The 21684-nt window shown below is 35.0% G+C and overlaps 1 protein-coding gene across 1 annotated transcript in view; it reads right to left on the bottom strand.

Moving 5' to 3' along the window:
- Positions 1-21684, bottom strand: part of CFAP47 (cilia and flagella associated protein 47) — a 354495-nt gene that overhangs the window by 297609 nt on the left and 35202 nt on the right. Inside the window, exons 22-26 of the mRNA XM_072852476.1 lie at positions 15969-16137; positions 12741-12841; positions 11326-11485; positions 4039-4231; positions 2404-2613 (exon numbers count right to left, since the gene is read on the bottom strand). Of these exons, the coding sequence (XP_072708577.1) occupies positions 2404-2613; positions 4039-4231; positions 11326-11485; positions 12741-12841; positions 15969-16137 (833 nt within the window). The remainder of the gene's footprint in view (positions 1-2403; positions 2614-4038; positions 4232-11325; positions 11486-12740; positions 12842-15968; positions 16138-21684) is intronic.

Here is a 21684-nt window from a genome sequence, read left to right as displayed (position 1 = left end):
ACTGCGGGAATGACTTTTAATTACAACAGTACCTATCTCTCCTCCTCATGCACACACCCATCTCTCCCCTTGGTGGGATGAATGAACAAAAGGGACAAATGTTGAAAATCGTTATTTTTGCACAGAACATTTAATAACAGATTTGATCTCCATTTACTAGGGGCAGGGGAGACTTCCTGCATTGCTTTTCACCACTGAAGTTAGTTAAAAAACAGCCTACTACTTTAAAAATCAAAATAAGATGTATGAATTTCATGTTTGCATGTCTTCATCACTAAACAGTGTTTCAAAGAGATGACTTTTGGTATGAACACTGCATACAATTTGCTGTCAAACTCTTAAGTGTTCTGTCCTAAAGGAATTTAGGTCTAACAGGAATTAGACCACATAAACTCCTAAGTATTTTTCAGATGTAGAGCTTATATTTCCAAATAATTTCAGTACTTTTGAAAACTTCAAATGCTTTCTGACATAGTGCACAAGATCGTTATTTATTTATTTATATATTTCCTCAAATGCAATGTAAAGCACATCTGTCCCTTATCCTTTCTCTCTAATAGTGCCCGCTTCTGCTGATGCTACTGTCCAGAAAGTCTCTCTAAGGCAGTGCAGAAAAGACTGAAGAGCCCAGCACGGAGGGACTGAGAAGACACCAACAGTTTTCCATACTTTGCTTTCCAGTCCTGTGTCTCATATATCAGAAGGATATGAGAAAAGACAGTATCCCATATACTTTTCATACAGGAAGTATGGTCTGAAGCTGAAACGTATCCCTAGCGTACTTTTATGAATTCCTAGCATTGCACATACAAAAAAAAAAAATCCCCACACATATAAATGTGTGTGTATATATATATATATATTAGAATCTGTAAACAGTAAATTGCACGGCTTCATTGAGATCAGGAGTCGGCCTCCTTTTATTCATGAATCAACTGTTTCCCTACAGAGCTGCTCAAAGATACTGCCCTGCCCCTTGCAAATTTTTTAAAAATTGACACAAGCATTAATATATTAATCACTTAATAGTTCCCAATTCCTGTCTCAGAACACACATATGCAGCTTTCCTTCTCAGTAGCCAAAAAAACACCACAAAAAATTCAAAACCAACACAAAAAAACCAAGTAAACAAAAAAACAAACCACACACACACAAAAAAAAACAAAACAAAACAAAAGAAAACCAAACCAACCCACACTCTTCCACCTGAAGGATTCCATATTGATCTTTGGTATGGACAGTAGCCTCCAGATTCCTAATAAGCTAACTGAGTAACAATATTACAGATATTGCAGGAAGAACTAGAGGTCAGGAAATGCCTCAGTTCTGAGTATACAAACTCATAATAGACTGCCCTGCTCCAAAAAGCTTAAAAACATAGAACATAAAACCAGAGAAGGAAAAATTAAGGATTAAGACATAACAACAGAAGATGAGTTAAAAGTGACATTTAAAAAAAATAATTTAAAACACCAAAGAAAGGGGATGCACACACTCACACACACACAAAAAAAAAAAGGTAGTAGTAGAGTGCAGGCGAAAAAAAGACAGACAACATGGAGAGCAAAAGACTGAAGAATTACATACGCTGAGAGAAGGAGGGAGGGATGTCCCTTTAAAATAAGACTGGGATATGTTCTTTGCTGGTTCCTAGCAAAATGAAATTCTGACTTCCAGTGTAATTCCCCCTTGAGAAGTCTCCCTACCTTTACGCTGAAGATGTCTCTTCTTGAATTCTTGGATACCAGAGGAACACCTGAAGCTTTTGAGAGGACTGAAAATGGAGTAATCCTTTGCAAGATCACTCCACTGCAACTTTGTAAAGATTTGCAAATAGGTGATAAGAACCACCAGCTCTTCCAGATGCCATTAGGACAAAGCCAGGAAAGAGACTCTAAACCAGTCACAAATATTTCATTGTTGTAAAAAATGAAACATAGGAGAAAGACTCAATAGAATAAAATCTCAGAGGGTGGCTCAACCCAAAATCAGACCACCTTGAAATCCAGCATGGAATGGACTGTAAAATTTTAATAGGGTAGTTTTCAAAAAGCAAAATATTTTGTAATAGAAAACATTGGGATTTGCTGAATCAAGACCATGTCTCTCCAAAGCAATCTGAGAAGACTGAAGTAGACATAAGAACTACCAGTAGATATGAATGAGATACAAGACCTTAAGATGGCCACTTAGATGAATCTTACCTTAGAGACCAAAGCTGAATTTTATGTTTTTGAATTATAATTTATTTGAAAAAAAGAAATACATTCCTATGTTTCAGTTTCATTTTTTTCAGAGTGATTCTTGTATGCCTTTACCCAACCATTATAGGTTCTGTGTCTTATATTCAACTTTGTCAGTTTGGACCCTGCCCCCAAATGAGTTTAAATTGCACACATTACCTGTTTTCTTCTTCATCGATGAAGAAGATATTTCCTAAAAATGACACTGGCCTAGATGATCTGAAGCTGATATGACAAATTAGTTCCTTATTTGTGCCATCTGATGAAAGAACAATATCTTGTCCTTCTGGGAACTGTACAGAAAAAGGGTAAATCCTGTCACCATCTTCAAGTTCAAGCTCTGGAAGTTCAACTTGAATGTGTGATTGCCTGTGTTAAAAATAAATAGTAATGGTGTTTGTGCTCACAGGATGACAGTAAAAGTTGATTCACAGATCCACACTTTTACAAAACTGCTTTTCACAGTTAAATACAGAAGAATAACTTCAGTTTTGAAGCATAAATCAAGTGAAACTAACTAAAGAATTAGAATTCCTTTAGCATTTAGACGCTAGTTTGTTTTCTACTTATGTATCTGAACGTTTTATACTGACCCACAGTAGTTCAACATCCAAATGAAGAGCAATTTCTACTAACTGTGCTACAAAGGGCATAAATATTACTTCCTTACTTGGCTTCCTAAACTTAAAACTTTCATTAATATTGATTAAACTGCATTATTGCACAAGATAAAGCAAGTTTTAAAATAAAACTATTAAGGGGAAATTCATGAAGATATTTAAATGCTTTCCCCACTTATGTAATTCTAGGTTCCAGTTCCGAAATAAGAATGGCAGTCAGTCCAGGTCCATATGGAATCCTTTCAGTTCCAACCACTGAGTTACTGACAAAAGACAAATCACTTCATAAATTACTACAACTCAAACGACATAAGACAATAATAATTTGAAGGTAAAGTTAATTTCATTAATTTACAGCAACTTAAAGAGTTTTACTCCAATTCTTCTTGTATTGAAATGATACCTACATAAGCATAAGAAACTAATATTACTACACTTTATTAATTACAAACAGAAAAGTTGTATCTTAGAGACCAGAAAAGCATATTTCAACACACACGTACACAAGAGTGCTTGGAAAGATTAAAATACTAAGATTTCTATCAAACTGGAATAGGTGTGGTGCTGGGTTATGCTACATAATGTGAAGATTACAAAAAGGCTCTCTCATAAATTCAAATAACAGGATAAAGTGGGTGATCCACAGAAAAATGAGAAATATGTGGATTATTTATTATATTGACAGGATTAAAACATTTGTGCTGTCCTCTTTGGTACTAAAATCTTGCTTAGGAAGAAAAAAAAAAAAACCCAGTGCTTTATAACCTGTGGAGTAGAGAAAATAAAACAACAGAAAGATTTTATCTCATCACAATGCAAAAGAAGAAATAAGACTATGATCTTAGTATCTGGCTAAAGCTAACAAAATATCCTGGTAGGACTCTCTTCTTAATTTTTGTGCTATTCAACGTAATTTTAAAAGTATCTGACAGTGAATATATCAGAAGATGGTCACTTCATGAAGCAGGAATGTTTTGAGGACAAAACATGGGCTTGTTGAATGTACTGCAATATTAATTACATGAATTTTCTCTTAAATACACAAACTCTTTCCCCTGTTGAACAGAAAATTAATACTAACCTTCACAAACGAAAATTAATTCACTTTTTCAGAAGCGAATAAAACTAGGAATTATTCAGGCTTTCTGTAATAAATTTATTTTGAGATTTTTACCTTAAATAATCTTGTGGAATGATACTGATGGCTGTTTCAGTGTTCAGATCCAGAGGAACTGGCATCAGCATTAAGAAGGGGGGATCAAAATTCATTTTTGGTGACTTCACAGTGCCAGACAATGTTATTTTGTAACATGATGGATTATCATTTAGACACACTGACATTTCAGATGCATATGTCCCAGGACAAGCTGTTAAAAATGTTAAAAAAAAAACAAAGAAAAAAGTCCCACAAAATTATATTACCATAAATACATGCAACTAAAAGAGTTACAGTAAGAGGTTTTGGGGTTTTGTTTGTTTGTTTTTTAAAGTAATCAGTATTGCTTTCTTAGTCAAAATTTAGCTTAACATACAGTAAATGTATCAGAATAATTATTTATTAAGAAAGCTTAGAACACTTGCTTGTAGCAAACCAGAATTCCATATTTTGTTTATTTGTTGGAAATTTTTCAAAGTTTGAGTTCTTCATTTACTGTACTAATATTCCTTATATATAAATGCCTATGTAACGCTTCTCAGAATTTTAAGAATTGCAGTCATATCATAAATTACACTAATTAACAAAGAGAATGCTAATTTTATAAAGGAATAAATATCAGAAGTATCTGCCTGCCAAGACAAGAAAAAGTTGGTGCCTTTTAAGATGGTAATCACTACATTTTAACAGATGACTAAAACCTATATGGTTGCCAAGTCAGCCTCACACAAGCCAGCAGGACAGGTTCTACCCTCCACTGAGAGCATCTCCCATTTCCTTGTGTTCTGCCCCTTCTCACGCCATCTTGCTAACTGCTGCAAGGCAGTTTTCTCTAGGATGGAAAAGAATATTTTCTTTCACTGGTACAGGGAGCAAGGTGTTTCCTTCTGCAACCGTTACACTACCAAAATGGTGTTCCAAACCATGCAGTGCCATTTACCAAACTTTCAGTCATTCCCACCTGCTGACAAGCTAGCAAAATGAACAATTTTGAGGGCCAACTAATGAACACCTCTTGCATTTAGAAACAAATCTGCATGACATGTTGTAAGACAACCCAAAATCTTTAATCTTTTAATTTTCAATAAAAACACCTTTCCCTTTGATTCCCCTCTGTCATCAGATTAGTAAGTATGGAAACATCCTCACCTAATATTTAAGAAGGAAAGAGATAGCAAAACAAATAATTTTGTATTTTATGTGTCTGTATGAGCACATACGTGTCACTGCAAACAAAATACACATGACAAGCTCTTCTGAGATTAGCTCAGATAATTATTTTCACAGCCTGAGAAAAAGCTGCCATTGTTTACAAACACAAACAAAACCTAGTGTCTTCAAACTCTTTTGTCTTATTCCCTCCTCATAAGAGCCAATTTCTTCATGGAGATGATAACAGAGGAGCTTCACAGAAGCCTGTTAGCTCACCAGAACAGGGCCTGCAGATCCCTTCGTTTCAGACCAGGAAACATGAAACTGACAAAGTGAAAACCAGATGAAAGGGGAACTTGCTGCAGTGTTTGCAACATCTGGCTAATTCCCTGCTAAATGGAAATCAGCTTTAGGAGGCAATACTGCTGAGAAGGCTAAGCAGCTTGTGCTTCTACATTTTGATACAGCAAGAACACACCTTTTTCTGGCACTTAGCCCTTTTACGAGGGAAAGGTGAGAGAGCATCAATAAAGGTCATGGAGATGTATGAAGAGCCAAACAGGATATTTTTGACAGGTTTGTAATAAAAGATATTCTATACAAGTTACTCCCATACACAAGCTAGACAGTCTACTGTCCTACAGCCGTGCTCTAACTAAACCATATTTCTGGTATCCTATCTTTATATATATGTATGGCATATGGTAAAGGAAAGTGAAAGGCCATAACCAATAAATGCCATAGGAATGGAACACCATGAAGGAAGAGGAGCATACGTCAGTACCAAAGAATATGCAACTTTCACTAACTCACATTTTAAAATATTTGTATTAACCATAGCTCCAAAGTTAAACCTTCAAAAGTCAGGAAAGAATAGTGTTAAGCTTTCCTCGTACAGTTTGGATTAAAAGTTTGTACATAACAATTCTAACAAATCCATTAATTACATGATCACATCTGTTTGCCATAGAATCCCTGACTCGCTCAGAAGGCAGAACAGACAGTGCTTATTCTGCATTGCTGATCATTCTGTGTGTGGCTCCACACGTTTACTAACATCAAAATTCTGCATAATATATAAGCAAATAATTTATTGCTTATGTCAGAAACACCAGGATGTTGCTATACTGCCCTCATTTTAAACAGATACAAAGACAAAAAAGTTAATGATTCCATTAAGTTTTGTTCATTAGTTTGTAATGGCCTAGGACCAATGTTTTCAGGATATTTCATGTTAAATAAATTACTTTGAAATTAATGAGAATTATGTCCTGAACTAACAGCTGAAGTCATGAATGTATTCTATTAATCACACCTTTCATGACTACTGTCACACCTTGTGCTGCCGCTACCATTCTGATATACCACCATTAATTTCTACAGGGCAAACAACAAGCAGTCCAGCAGATGTGAAAATTTTCCTTAGGGAGATTTGATGGTATTTACAAATCTGCAAATCTAAAGTTGCCAAGGGCTAACAAGATCTGTAGAATTATATGGGAAATTTCCCCTCTGTCTTTTCTAGATGTATTTATTAGGGGAAATAAGCATTCATTGCCTTACCTTAGAAAAAAACTCTGAATAAAGGAGCACAACTTCTCAAAGTACATATGTGCATATATTCATTAGCTGCTTCTTTTTCAGTCTAATCTGCACTAGAAAGCCCATCTAGTTCAGAGTGCCTAACTCCCTAGCATGCTATCCTGGGACTATATTTTATGCAGATTCCTTGTTAATAGAAACATAAACAGATTATAGTTCTGCTGAAAGTCGATTATACACATATGCAAGTTCTCCTCCCCATACTGCTCACACACTTCTGGAGGAGAAATATTTCAAGTCCCCACACCTTCCACTCTACTTGTTTCAGCTGCAATTTAAACTAGCAGCAAAAGCTAGTTTAAACGACCACCTCTTTAAGGATGTCCATATTCCTTGTTCCTCTCTAGCAGCACAAATCTAATTTTTTTATCCCCCCCGCCCCCCCCCAATCTTAACTGTATAATAGCATATTTTTTGATCTTTTGAGAGTGGGTGGGAAGAAAGTAAAATCACCATCTGCTCTTCTCACTCTCTTAAGTTTGTATTAGATTGTTACTCAGTTCCTACTCGTCTCCCAAATAAACATTTTTAGTTTAGTTGCCTTGCACTTTCCAGTAATTCATGCCTTATTGCATATATACACCTTCAGCATAAATGGATGCCAATGAAGAATTTGCATACACTGAAATACAGATTTTAAAGCAGAAAAGTCACAGGTAGTTAAAACTTAAAAGGTAAGACCCACAAAAAATGAAGAAAAAAAAATAATCAAAAGTAAACTAATCATTTCTCCACAGAAACTGTTAAAGGGTATAGTTATTTAATATCTTACTGTTGCAGACAAAAAAACCCCCTAGAAGATGGAGGTCATGATGGTCATCTCTGCCCATTACATAATCACATCTTCCAGGGGCACTGAACTCCTCTTAACTCACTGGTGAGTCTTTTTCCACACGGGATCCCAGAGCACAGATTTATTGTAACTTACTATGCTGCAAATAATTTTTTTTCATACCACAATAAGATATAGTGAAATTTTTCAGATACTGTTAATGCATTATACTATAGTACAGCAGAAGAAGATCCTATTAATATACCTTCAGTTCTTGAGAATCTCTATGAAATTTAGTATACTTTTCTTAACAGGTAGCATCACGTTACCATGCATTATATAAACTCATGCATTTAATTTAACAGTGTAGCTTACTATAGCATTTTGCACTCTCATTATTATAAGTATTGCGGCATATTTAAACAAATTACTCTAATGCACACTTAAGTTCATTTTAAGGTTTGTTCACCCCCACGTACTACAACTTTACAGTACAAACCTATGAAGGTGATTAGCACACCATATTCATTAACTAGGTCTCCTGTGTGGGTTTTGATGTATCTAATGTTCTCTTACAAGAAAGAGTAATTCTAGTCAGTGAAGGTATAGCACAAGTAGGCTATAAATCATGGGAAAATACTTAGAACATTGAATTAAGGGCAACTGATTTTTACAGTTATGATTTTCTGTAAATAAGAGATATGGGAACACAGCAAAAATAACTTCCAATGGCAATTATTTATCAGTCATATTTATGTATATACACATCTGCATTTACACATACAGTTTATTCAGTAATTCAAAATATTGGCTTTTATCTGTATGCTGTTCTCTGCTTCACAGTCTTTGCAACACACAAGCAATTTTAATTACATTCTCATGACCTAAACACCTAAATAGAACAACCATCGTATGGATGATCATTTCACCTGTCACATGACTCCTCTCCAGCTGCTGCACAAAATGGTATTAGAAATTTTTTAAAAATTTCCTTTGTCTTAAATGCCAGAATGGTACTTAAAAGAACGAGAAAATGAGACCCTGTGCTCATCCAGGCCCTAAAAATCACCAGGTATCTGGAAATACAGATTTATTCTTTTTATCTTCCAAGTCTAATGTTGCCCTGAGCAATTTTCTTTTCCAAGCGATATACGTTAACCTAATCAATGCAAAATGCACCTATTATATCTCATATTAGAAGAATATGTTTCTCAAATTCAAAGCAGTCAAAAATGTTTATGTGTTCATCATAAATTATTATTTTAGTATGATCCACAATTATTCTAACCATAGGCACACTCTTCAAAGATATCTATTAGAATACTTTCTCAAAGTTACAACACTTATTTTGTAGACTTTATTATGTGAAATACCACAGAAAAAAATATGATAACCTATTGAAAGCAAAGTAGAAATTTATGAAAGGAGAAAAAAAAATGTTTAGAAGAAATAGAGTTACAGTAAACTACATGTGTATTTTTTAATTGCATCTCAAGGAATAACAGAAGGTTATGAGTGTGTGTTTTTCACTTTCCAAGCTTCTATATTTCCATTCCTCTTTCCTCTACATTCTTGCTCCAAAGACCTGGGGTCATAATATGTTTCTGTTCCTTGACTTCTTTAACCTATTTTTCCTCTGAGTTGCACCTCAACAGTTTCTCAAAATTCAGAAGTTTACCCAAAGCCTTTCTTCTGTCTAGACACTCTCCAGACGTGCTTTGAGTAGATCCTTACAACCTTCATAAGTAAACTGAGATTCTAAGTCCATATTTCCAAAACTTTGTAAAACTGCACATCTGAAGAGATAACTTCCAGATTTTTCTCCTACAATATCTTTCTATTTTGTCCAATCTTCTTGTCATCCTGCTCCCACTGTTTAACCCCTTCTGATTTATATATTCTAACATTTTCTCACACCCTGGGACAATATTTTCATTCAATTCACCTAGTATCCTTGGATTTTTAATTTCATATTGCTCCCAAAACAAATTCTTTAACAAAAATTTTCATCTCTGATTATTTTGATAACCTACCTAAGTTATCACTAAAAACTGACTGAGGACCTGGATAGATGAGATGAAGATGAGATCACATCATTTGGTTTCAAAACCAAGGATTACATGAAGTACAAAATAGAACCTACCTAGTAAGAAATCTTTATTGTATTGAACACATTTTTATGGCTGTTTCATAAACGTGTGATTCAGAGAAAAAAAAACAGGGTTTTTGCAATTTACTTTGGAGGAGTGTAGGGGAAAAGGAGACAAAGTGATGCACCAAAGGCAGAAACATGCTCTAAATATTTTTGCTCAGCCTTCCAATAGTAAATGGCATTTCACTTTCTTTAGTAGTATAATTTGTGATAATATATAATTTAATAGAGTAATTTAGATACCTATTTCTAAAAGAATACCTCATGGACAGTTCAGAACTGTAAAAGCTACAACTATAGATACTGACTGGGTCAGAAACTTTCCAGGTATTATATGCACAAAGAAATACTACTTCAGAAAACTCAGAATTTGCTACTCAAAACAAAAATTAAAAGAATTTAAAACAAATGACCTTCTAAATAATTCTGCAAAAATCATTATATATTAATTACTTTTCCACTTCATGAAGCAAAATCACAAGTTGACATGATTTTTCTTCAACCATAAGTTGAAGACAAAAGCTATCAACACGGCATAAAACATAATGGAAAAATGTTTTGAAGTACAGCAAGCAACTCCAAGCAACATGTGCAATTAAATACTGCTCTTGCATATTCACTACATGTTTGCAGAGCAACATTTAATACAGCCTTCTCAATTTATCGTACAGAATCATGGCAAGACTCTTATACCTATAAATGTTTTTTTATTTATATTAAATTGTTCCCAGTGCTTAATTGAAGTTATAGATTTCAATCCTATCATAAAGAATAGCAGCAACATCTTTCTTTAGGACAGGGATGCTCACTTGCTGACTCAGGATCAGATCCAACCGACAAAACAACTTTTCATCCCCTTGAGAATGCTGGGGCCCCGAAAGTAGGCCACTTAAAACCGTCAAAGCAACTCCCAAGTTCTGTAGGCATCAGATGCATACACTGGTGGGCTTTATCAACTCAAATACAGTGTTACATTACTCTCTACCCTAAACACTTGACTGGGAATAAGGTAGAATCCTTAGATTCATGTTCTGCCATTCCTCTTCTGGTGTATGTGGTTGATTACCATCTTCCTGCATGCTCTCAAGTTTTGTTCGAAGTCTGTTTTACTTTTTTTACTTAGGGTCTGGTTGTCTGAGCAGACTACTCAGAAAATACCATAGATAAGTGATTTTGTATCTCACTGAGGCAGAAAATTTCCATTCTTATCTAAATTATGGCTATCTAGAAAAAAGTTCACACACATTCCAAGTGCTCTTGGAAGGCTTTAGTATCCAACTCAGTCAACCTAAATGCACATGAAGGAGCAGTATTGAAAAGGATTCAGCTATCCCAGCCTTTGATGCTTTATATGTGCAAAACTTGGTGCTTTATATGTGCAAACCAGACTTCTCAAATAATGCTATCAAGTGATTCCATGCTTTGTGTTAGGTCTGCAGCTGTCTTATTTGCTCAGAACCACAACAAACCTTTCTTTTGGCATTTTAGTTTGTTATTTAGTCATGTTAACTGGAAGTTAATCAAAACAAGTGCTAGTTATGATTCATCATAAGAAGTCATTTAAACAAATCTATGAAAATGGTATATTGGCCAAACTATCTGTAGAAGAATTCAGAAAACTACTTACAAGGGCAGAAGAATACAGCAATACTGATTTTTTGTCCTGGATCAAGGAATCCAGTCTGCAGACTGAATTTAAAAATACAGTCTTCTGTATTTTTGCCTGCATCATCACAATTCAATTTCCATGTCAGCTGCTGCCTTGAGATATTCTTCAGGTCAAGCTTCTGTAAATATTTGCAGAGAAAGGAGGACATGATGAAAGAAGGACAGCAGCAAACACCATGATACTTTCCACATTGCCCTATCCTAAGCATTCTTTTTGCAATCAGATCAGAGTGAAAGCAAGAAAGCACTAGAATGCAATGAGGAACCTAGTTTATTATATCTGTAAGGTGAAAAGATGAGTATGCCAATCAGCACAGACTAAGTGCTTTCCAGTCACTCACCACATTCACAAAGAGCAATATTTACTTTCTAGAATGGAAAAATTTCATTTATGTGAGGTAAATAGATCAAAGTGTCCAGGTGGGAGTGCTTAGCCAAACAGAAATGAGGAGTTTTTCCAATACAAGTGAAGCACAGCAAGCACTAAACACATGGCTCATGACATCTAGACTTACTGGTGGATATGTTGAAAAAGCAAGAAGTTCAGAATAGGTTTTCAAAACCCACTCTTTCAAGTCAATAAGACAAAGGTGGAAACAAACAAACAAAAAAAAATCCCATTCCTTTATCTCAGAGTTACTCTTTCAACTCCTAACACATCCATAGCTAGGAAAAGGCCTTGACTTTGTATTATCATTGTTTTCTGAAGATACTTGAAAAAGAGTTTCAAGTGATTTAATCATTGCCAAAAATCGTTTTTTATCATTTCCAAACAAAGCCTTTGGGAATTAGAAGCAATAAATTATGTTATGGTACGTTTTGCATTTATACAGTCAAATTCTCTATGTTCCAAAACAGAATGGCTGTGGCCAAATATCCTGCTTAGTGCCTCTTTCCTATTAAGCCCTACATCATGACCAGGAATTTTTTGGGAAAGTGCCAGTTAGCACATGTCAGTACAACACAACATACTGGGACAGCAGTTTAACTGTATGGACCATCATGACGCATCGATTGCATTCCTGCACTGTCACTGTCTAGTTTACTAGTATAGGCAGAGGCAGAAAATCTTTGGAAGTAAGCTACTTCTTACACAATTCATGGTCAGTTTCTCATGGTGCCCACGCTTTCTCATATATCAGAAAGTCAGGACAAGCCCAATTTTGAGTTCTGGAATAATTTCTAGTGAGCAAAAGACAAACGTAAAATGAAAAACTGAACAAAATTACAATGGGAAAACTTTTAAATATTTAAACCATATATTTGGAACATGACTGAATTTTGAGTTCCAAATTTGTATTCTTTTCCCAGTCATTTTTGAGTAATTAAAAGCTATAGCCAAGAATAAGTATAACAACACTTATGATTACATACCTGAGAATTCAGACTTTCATCAGCAATATTGAAATGTATGCCACTTGAATGTTGTACAAATTTAAGTTCCATTGAGGAGAACTCCAATGGTGATTTAAGTACTGTTGGAAAAAATAATTTAAGATGTTTATACAGCATTATTTTGACAAATATTTCCTCAAAGTCCCTTCATAAAATCATTCTTTCTGCACATGTTTAGCAGAAATGTTTCTCCCCTTGTTTTAAAGCTGTATTTTCTTTCTGTTGTTCCCATACTATATACATAATTACTGTAATTTAACTGTCTTATTATGACCCTTTAGTCACATTAAAATTATTTAAATTTTGTATCTACCAGACTTATAGCATCTCTCTTTCATATAAAGATGCCATAAACAGAGAGCCACATGATCTTCCTATTGCAGATGAATGCATTTACATTTGCGATGGTAATCATTAGAAAATAAAGATTTTATCAAAAACAGCATTTCTCTTAATTTCATATAGCTGGAACAAAGAAATCGTCACAAAGGACTAAGTTTAAAGCGAGAATTTAGAAAAACAAAGGTATATGCTCCCACAGCCTCATTTTGCTTCTTGATTAGATTAAACACTGATTAGAATGAACCTAGCAAGCATACAGTATCCTTTTATTAAAATCTGCAAGTTTGTTTCACACTCAGTGAGGAAGCATGATCAATTCTCTTTTCCCCCTAGAAAGCCCAAAGGATTTCCTAATCACATATCTCACATTATGTAAACAACAATACTATCCGTATTTCTCGTAAGCACAGGCATATAAACTCTATAAACTAATATTGTTTCAAAGTAGGAACCTAATCTACTGGAATGTTTCCACCAATATGCAACTATGTCACTCACAAAGTCCTCACGTCTCATAGAAACTGCCTGTACAAGGAAAACACAGCATGACTGAAAGACTAGGAGAGAAAGGAAAGGAAATTATCTACCTCACAAAAAAATTGAGGTGTGTTTTGTTTTGTTTTTAAATAATCAAAGTCAGCTCACATGAGGTCATTACATTGATAATACGTCCTCTTCCTTTGTGTTTGGCTGAGGTAGGGCTTTTGTGTTTTTCAGTTGACTTTTCTGTTTTGTTTTTTTCCTCTTTTAGTGCTTTCTTACACACCAATAAGCAGCCTCCAAGGGAGAAGTCTTACAAGTGTTTAAGTAAGAGACCTGCTTCCCTTCCCAGGTGCTGAAACAGTCTACAAACTTTGTTTTTTAAAAAAATAAAATAAAAAGAAGATCCATGATGGATTGAAAACATATTGACTACACTGAAGTTAAAAGACTGGGTTGACTACTCTGAGATTATTGTGATTCTTTTCTCAGGGTGAACAATCCCGAGTACAAACATCGGATATAAGCTGTTGATTTAAGTGCAAACTGCACTGTCCTGTGCAGTCTGAACCCCAGTAAAACACAAAAACTGTCACAGGGACAAAATAAATTTGTAAGAGTGGAAAACAAATGTGCCATAAAGCACACAGTAGTGAGAATTAGGCATATTTGTTAAATCAAAACTTTGAACTTGCAAGATGCATCTTACCCACTTTTAGTTTTTAAAGTGATAATCTGAAATGATGAATGAATAATAGATATAATTTTTAAGTTGTCAGAATGTAATAAAATTATCAACTTCTTAACAGTAAAAGTAATATGGCTAGTTGCCTGCATCTATATGATTATGTGAAATGAGTGGTCAAGACATTTATTTAGACTTCTCTCCCTCCTCCCAGCCCATCAGAATTCCCAGTAAGAATGTAATTCCAATACTCAAATTTAAATAGAAACCACACTTTATTTTTTCAACTACTTCTTAGAATTGAAAACATGACATGTTCACTTTAATACCATGACTACTTGTTGTTGGCCTATACTGATACTTTGAAGAAATTCTATATGGCAGAAGTAAAAATTTGTAATAAAATTTAGATAAGATTGTCATTTATTAGCGAGACTTACTGATTGTATCAATTCATTATTCCACAGAGAAAGGGAAAAGGAAATAAACTTTTTTTTTTCTTCAGGTTACATAAATCACTTCTGCACTAGAAATTTGTCACTTTGATTCATGATTTTTTTACTCAGAGATGTGCTTTCTACTAATCTCATATACATATGTACATTTATCTTTATTCTACCTGTTCTTAAACTGAAAATATTTAGAAATGTTTAATATGAATTTACTTCCATCACAGGATCTAAAGAAGGTCTCTCAGATTCCTTTGATATCTTAAAAGATCTCAAAAGTAAGACTTAAGTTAAAGCCCTACAGAGGGAAAAAAAAAAAGAAAAACACAAACACAGAAAAAACCTAATAAATTTGAGTTGCTTTTACCCCACATTATGCATTTAATTGGCCAAGCCTCCTTCAGTGCTCCCAAGGTGTTTAAACATTACACAAACATCATTCCAGGAAGACACTCAGCACTTAAGTCTCATCTCGAATAAACAGTGACTGCATATTAAAAACTGAAATGAGGAAAGCTAGTGGATTCAAGTATTCACAACGTGTAGGTTTATATGACTATAAGGATCAGACAGGAGACTAAAGAGAACCACAAATTATTTCTAAGAAAAGCAGAGAAGAATCATTTAAGATATCAATTTCTTGCTGCAGGCAAACAGCCTGCAACTTTGGCCACTAACAAATTACGACAGGCCAGAAGACTGCAGTTCTACACATAAAAGCAAACGGAAGCAAATGGACTAAATTACCACCAGTTCTCTCAGATGAGATCAGGGCCAGTCAGAGGCATTTTAAAGGAGTTTTAAATATAGCTAGAGCTCCTAGTTTTGACAGAGTAAGACTAGGAAAAACAAAAAAAAAGGGGTATGAATGACATACTACTTTTCTACACATTTTTAGATGAACTGCCTTAAATACTGGGGTCTGCATGATAAGATCTAGAAATACTAATGAATGAGTAGAAACAAAAATTAGTTTTGGTAAACTAATTTTTATGTAAGGCAAATGGCTATATAAAAAACCCCCCATATTTTCCCAGCACGTCATAATTATGTATAGAAAGTTCAGCTTTAGACATATTTAAAAATACAAATCAAAATTTGAAAATTTTGCAAGTTTCCATGAAATTTACAAATTATACAATTATCAATCAAATTTCAGTTAGATAGTAACTCTCTGCAATTAGAATACAAGCAAAAACATCACTACAAATATAAGTATCCACCATCTGCTTAAGTCTCTGGTTTACCTACCAACTGCTTTAACTCTACAGAATGGAACAGCCACAGTCACTGCCTGTGGCCGAGGAGCAACGATGTGCTTTACAGATCCAACAGAAGTTGCGGATACAGGGCTTGGCTGTGCCAGTGGGAAGTCAGCCCGAGGAGTATTAACTGGAAGAGTGAAGTCATATGCTGCCACCTAAAGGACAAAGATATCATTGTGGTCACTTTCCCAAAGAAATTGTAGGTACTTCTCGAACCATCTGAGTGATATTACTGTTTCAGAAAAATTATTGAAATTAACTTAGGACCTGATCATGATATTAATAGGATGGTTGCCTGTTAGCACCCAGTATCAGCCCTTTAAGTAAGCAGCGGCCAGCCATTTTATCCCCCACCAAGGAAAAAACTGTATGCCCAAAAGTATCGGGGTTATCAGCACAGCTACAGACAAGGCTTCTGGTAAATCACTGTGTTGTGTTCCTCTCCAACTGCTCTCCTGAGTGAAAAAAAGATTGGAGCAGTGGCCCAAATGCGTAAGCACGAGCAAAGAGGGGGAAAGCAAAGCTACGTAAGTTAAGAAAGCCTTTCTCAAACACTGAAGAGAAAAGGTCAGCTGTTACGGTATACCCAGCATAAACAAAATGGGCTCTGAAATCAAGGTGGAGCATGAGTTAAAAAAATCGAGAAACCTCAAAGAAAAAAAAAAAAATGATACTCTTAAACCCTTTGTCATTGAACAACACCGAATTCCAGCAGTCCAAATTCCAGTGATTTTGATCCTAGTTTTATCTCTGCAGTCACATCCCCAAATAAGTGAGGTTTAGAAATTAAAAGATAGCATGTTTTATACAAAATCCTCTTTTTTGACAAACTGTGCACTTGAGAGGCCAAATTGATTTCACAGCGCACTTTCAAGGCAGCATTTCTTGCCTCTCGCTCTGTCTTTCCAACACACTAGAGCAGTATGTTCTCCAGACAAACTCTGGCCTATAAAATCTGCATGCTGCTTAAAATTTGCAGTAAAACCAGCTAGATATAGAAGTTACAAACCATTTAAAAGCTTTCAAAAACTGCAGAAAATAGTGCATAATGCTTCACTTTCACATATGTGGTAGTAAGTAGAATATATAAAAGACAGGAAAGAAAAAAAAAAATATTTTGTCCTAAACCAGGACATGAGGCATGTATCCATCTGTAACAGAATCAACACAGAGTTTGGATAATGAGAAGCAAGGACACAGCACTTACAGTGTTTGGAGTTCCAACAGGGTTTGTAACACAATTACGAACTCCTGGTGAGCGAGATGTGTGCTGAGCCTTGTCGAACATTTTGTGTATTTGTGCTTAGCAAGAGGAAAGCATGCGATGAGGGGAAGCTTTTCTAGTGAGATCACCACAGTCCCTTGATTTATATTGATACTTCAAATCTGGTAATGATTAGATTTTATAACATAGAATTGGCTTTTCAAAATTAACATGGTGAATGTCATTTAAGATTTTTTAGTAACTAATGTTACTAAAGTAACTCAAGGTGTGTCATAAATAAAGATTTTTACTCAATCTCCTGATTTGCTTTACATACTCTTCTTAGTATCTCAAGTCACCCATATAAAAAACTTCATCAAGTTACATCTTCAAAATATGCTCTTGTGGCATAAAACCACATAATTAAAAATTAGACTGAAAACAATCTTTTCTCCATAGTGTGAGAAGTTCCTTTCACTTCAAAGTATGTGTGAAATACATGATTTCACGTTACTAACAACAGTGGCTCCTTACAGTTTTAGAAAAACAACTGACTAACTTTTCTTATAATTGAAAGTAGTAAGCATTGCATTTCAAGGCTGTGAAATCCATCAAAAAAAAAATCTTATGTTTTTGGAAAAAGTTTTAAAAGAGAAGTTTGGTAGAATAGAGCTGAATACATCGTTATTTTGTAACCGTGATAGCTGTTAAAATACATATGTAAGACAGAACTCTAAAGAACCAGTACCGGGGGGGTAGGAGGGGGCTATTTACAGGACTCTCTAGGTCAAGCATCTTGTACAACAGTCACAACACAGACACAACCCAAAGATTCTGTCACACTCCTTCGGCTGTATGAGGAGTTTGCTATATTAGGCACAGTGTACTCAGCATACATCTTTAGAAGTGTAATACGCAAAATGCTGCAGAAATAACCAACTTATCTCCCAAGCATTATGGGTCACTGTAAGGAGAACAGAGAAGATGACTGCATGTCTCAGTGCACATCTCAGGTTCCAGCAGGTACTTCCCTACATGGGCAATTCTAACACATGAAACACCATTGCCAAGAACTACAGTAAAAAAGTGAGCTAGAAAATCCTTCCATCCCTAGCATGTAGGACATATATAACAATGACACTAAGTTTTTAAAGTTTGTTAAGATTAAAATGCTTAGTCTGTAATAGATATCATTATGTCATTGGCTATGCAAAAGAGTACAGTCCAGCACTGCGATTGTTCTTCATCAATGCTGTTATGTTTTTATAGCAATTAAAATACTTCAAAAGAAGCTTTACAAAGACTAGTCACGTGAGACAAAGGAACCCTTTGTTACGCATTCACACAGAACACCTCCAAAGGATGCCAGAAAAGGACATGCTTGTGTAGGCTACCACCAGAAGACAACAATTCTTTAAATAAAACTGATATTCCTGCAAACTTTTATTTAGAGGGCATTTTAAAACACTTTCCATTTTTTTGCTAAATTGCTAAACAAATAAAAGTTGTTGATTTTAAGAAATCTGTCTGAACAAGAAAGCTCAGCTACCAAAACTCATTTGAATCTATGAAATAGGTTTGATACAAAGTACATGGTAGCTCTAAGCCCAACATTGGAGAGTGAACGCAGCTGAATGGCTTCCTGCCTCAGGCCTAAATACTCAGTATACTGAAAGAAACAAAAGGAAAAACAACTACCCCAGCATCCGTGACAATTAAAATGGTATTTTATATAAATTCATGCATAAAAAACAAACAAACTCAAGCACAGTTGTCAGGTTGAGGGGGGAAATCAGAGTAGAAAAACAAAATTATTTTCAAAAAACATTTTAAAAGCAGTTATTTTGTTTCTATCTTCACTAAGAACCCCAATGCAATAATATATTTTATGCTTTATAAAATACATTTTTCTAATTATTATTGTAATACAGCACATATTCTCAAGGTTGAGTAGAAATTTTGCTGTCAAATCCAGGAACCATATAGTTTATTTAGCACAAAGAATATGTGACATGTCCCTAAAATTACAGTACTTGCTTTCACAGTACAACTTCACAGGGAATTGCAAGTAAATCAGCAAGCTAATTTATGACTTAAAATTAAGTTAAAGCATCTGTAAAGGATAATACTCTTGTATTTATCATATAATAACATGCAGACTGTTCAAATATCTTGAAGCATTAAAAGTCATCGAATTTTTGTGCAAAGGCTGATTTTAAAGTTTCTTTATTTATAGCACTAACAACATACAGATTCAGCAGTGATACAGGGAGAGAAAGTGTAATGTACATTAAAAAAAACCAGTTTGATTCAAATTTAAACTTAACTGCAAAACCAAGGGTTTATGTCCTGCAGCTGTATACAATATACATTCTCAGCCTCCCCTCAGATAGTCAACATGAGCTTTTCCTTAAAACATACTTAAATCTTTCATGCAGCCTAAATTTCCCAGCTTTATATCACAGATAAGCAGCTTTCCACAATGAATAATGTAACTAGTGTTCAAAGCCATCATTCAAAATATTGAAATAAAACTAAATCTTTCCCTTGTACATGGTCAGAGATGATGCACCAGCAATACCCTGTAGTTCCACAGCTGCAGATTTTCCATAGAATTCATTTCTTACACCATGAATTCTGTTCTTTCATTTAAAAAAAGAAACAAAACATTACATCATTAAAAATGCCAAAAAAACCCCAAAACCACCTGTCACTTCTCTACAAAAAGCTTAAGGAATAAGCTCTGACAGGTGTGACTTGCTCTATTTATCTCAATCAAAAGCCATCATAGGCTTCATTATTACACAGCTGTGTATTTTGTCTTTTTTCCAAGATGCTAGAATTTGTTATTTTCCAGACGGGGGGGTGGGGGTGTAATTTGGAAGCAGTGCACTCCTGCACCTTGCTTTGCGTGCCTTCCTTACCAGACCATGCATGACACTGCTGCTAGCAGGTGGATCATGCTGCCTAAAGAAACACAGTAACAGTTGAGGAACGAATATAAGCAAATATTTACAGTGACCACATGCTGCCTGTTTCCCTGGCACAAAACCAAAGGAATGAGGTGCTCCTCACTGTTACCTGGACAGGTAGCTTGCAGAAAGAGAGCCATGGTCAGAAAAGCCATGCTTCTATGGTTCTTGGACAGTACAATTTAAAACTCAGTTCAAAAATAATCACTGCTAGCAATCAATCAAATAATATTATTAGTAATAATTCTTAGCTCTGTCTCTGGATAGGGATGAGGGAGCTACAACAGATATTTGGCCAGATAGCCATGGGTTTTTTTGTTTGGCTTTGTTTGGTTGGGTCTTTTGTTTAATTACCAGGAAGTTTTTTTCTATTCAGCTCTGAAATGAGAAGCCTGCCTTGCCCATCAGACATTCAGCTGGCTAAACCTCCTTATACTGCTGTGAAAAAAAACCCTAAAATGTAATTGTAGTGGCTCTCAAATAAAACTACATCAAAACAGAAAAGAAAGCAGCATACAACCTATACAAATATGACATTAAGAATTATTTGCTAGCTTACCTCTTTATATGTATTTTTGTATAGTGCTTTCACTTACAGCTCTGACTTTCACAGCCAACAAACACCAAGGTTAAACTCACTCCAGTGAGGCGGAAAGCCCTGTCACCTCTAACACCTCTGAGACACTGGAGTAACAGGAAGGCATAGCCAGGCCACGTCTGAGCAGCATTCTAGCATTCTTACCTACAATGCATCAACTTCATTTTACCACTTAGAATATGGGGAGAATTATCTCAAAATTTTTAGATATTATTTTATAAGCATGTCAATATACTTCATCTCTAAGAGCATCTTTTGATGTCACATGTTTGTGCATATTAAGTTTTAGTGAGAATTGTAGGAGCTATTCAGAGTTCCTATGTATTTACTTCGTTTGTTGATTTGAAGCTTTTTGAGGCATTAGGAAAGCTATTGCCAAGTTGATTTTTAGCAGGAGAATTCAAGATTGCATTCAAGACTAAATTACTTGAAACCTTATGTTAATAATTCAAGTAGTTTTAATAAAATTTTAAATCATATTAAAATAATGATAATAAATATAATGAAAATAATAATGATTATTTTTTATCAACGCTTCTGAATTATTTTGTTTTAATCTCTTCTTAGTTCTCGTATCTACTTTCTTAGCAATAACATCAATATAGTGGGGTTCTGTTGGTTTATAGGGTAGTGTTGTCAGTAACGACTACAACAGCAGGAAGTTTTAGTAGAACCAGAAGGCGGACAGAAAAGAATGTGACTCGATGGGATGCAGAAGGTTTGCAGCAGCTGGGAGGTAAGCTGGGTGAGAGCAGTTGTCCTGAAAATGGTGATGAGATCAGAGAAACAGCTATTCAAGTGCAGAGGCAGGAAATAGCACTTGCAACCGTGAAACCTGAATAGGGGAAGCTCAATATAAAGAGAAGATCAGAGGTTTTTTTCAAGATTGGAAAGTCAGGAAAGAGAAGGAAGAAATCTGGTGAGAAAA

The sequence above is a fragment of the Ciconia boyciana genome, chromosome 1 (genome assembly GCF_034638445.1).
Source record: "Ciconia boyciana chromosome 1, ASM3463844v1, whole genome shotgun sequence".
Taxonomy (NCBI): Eukaryota; Metazoa; Chordata; class Aves; order Ciconiiformes; family Ciconiidae; genus Ciconia; species Ciconia boyciana.
This window is presented reverse-complemented; position numbering and strand designations above follow the sequence as displayed.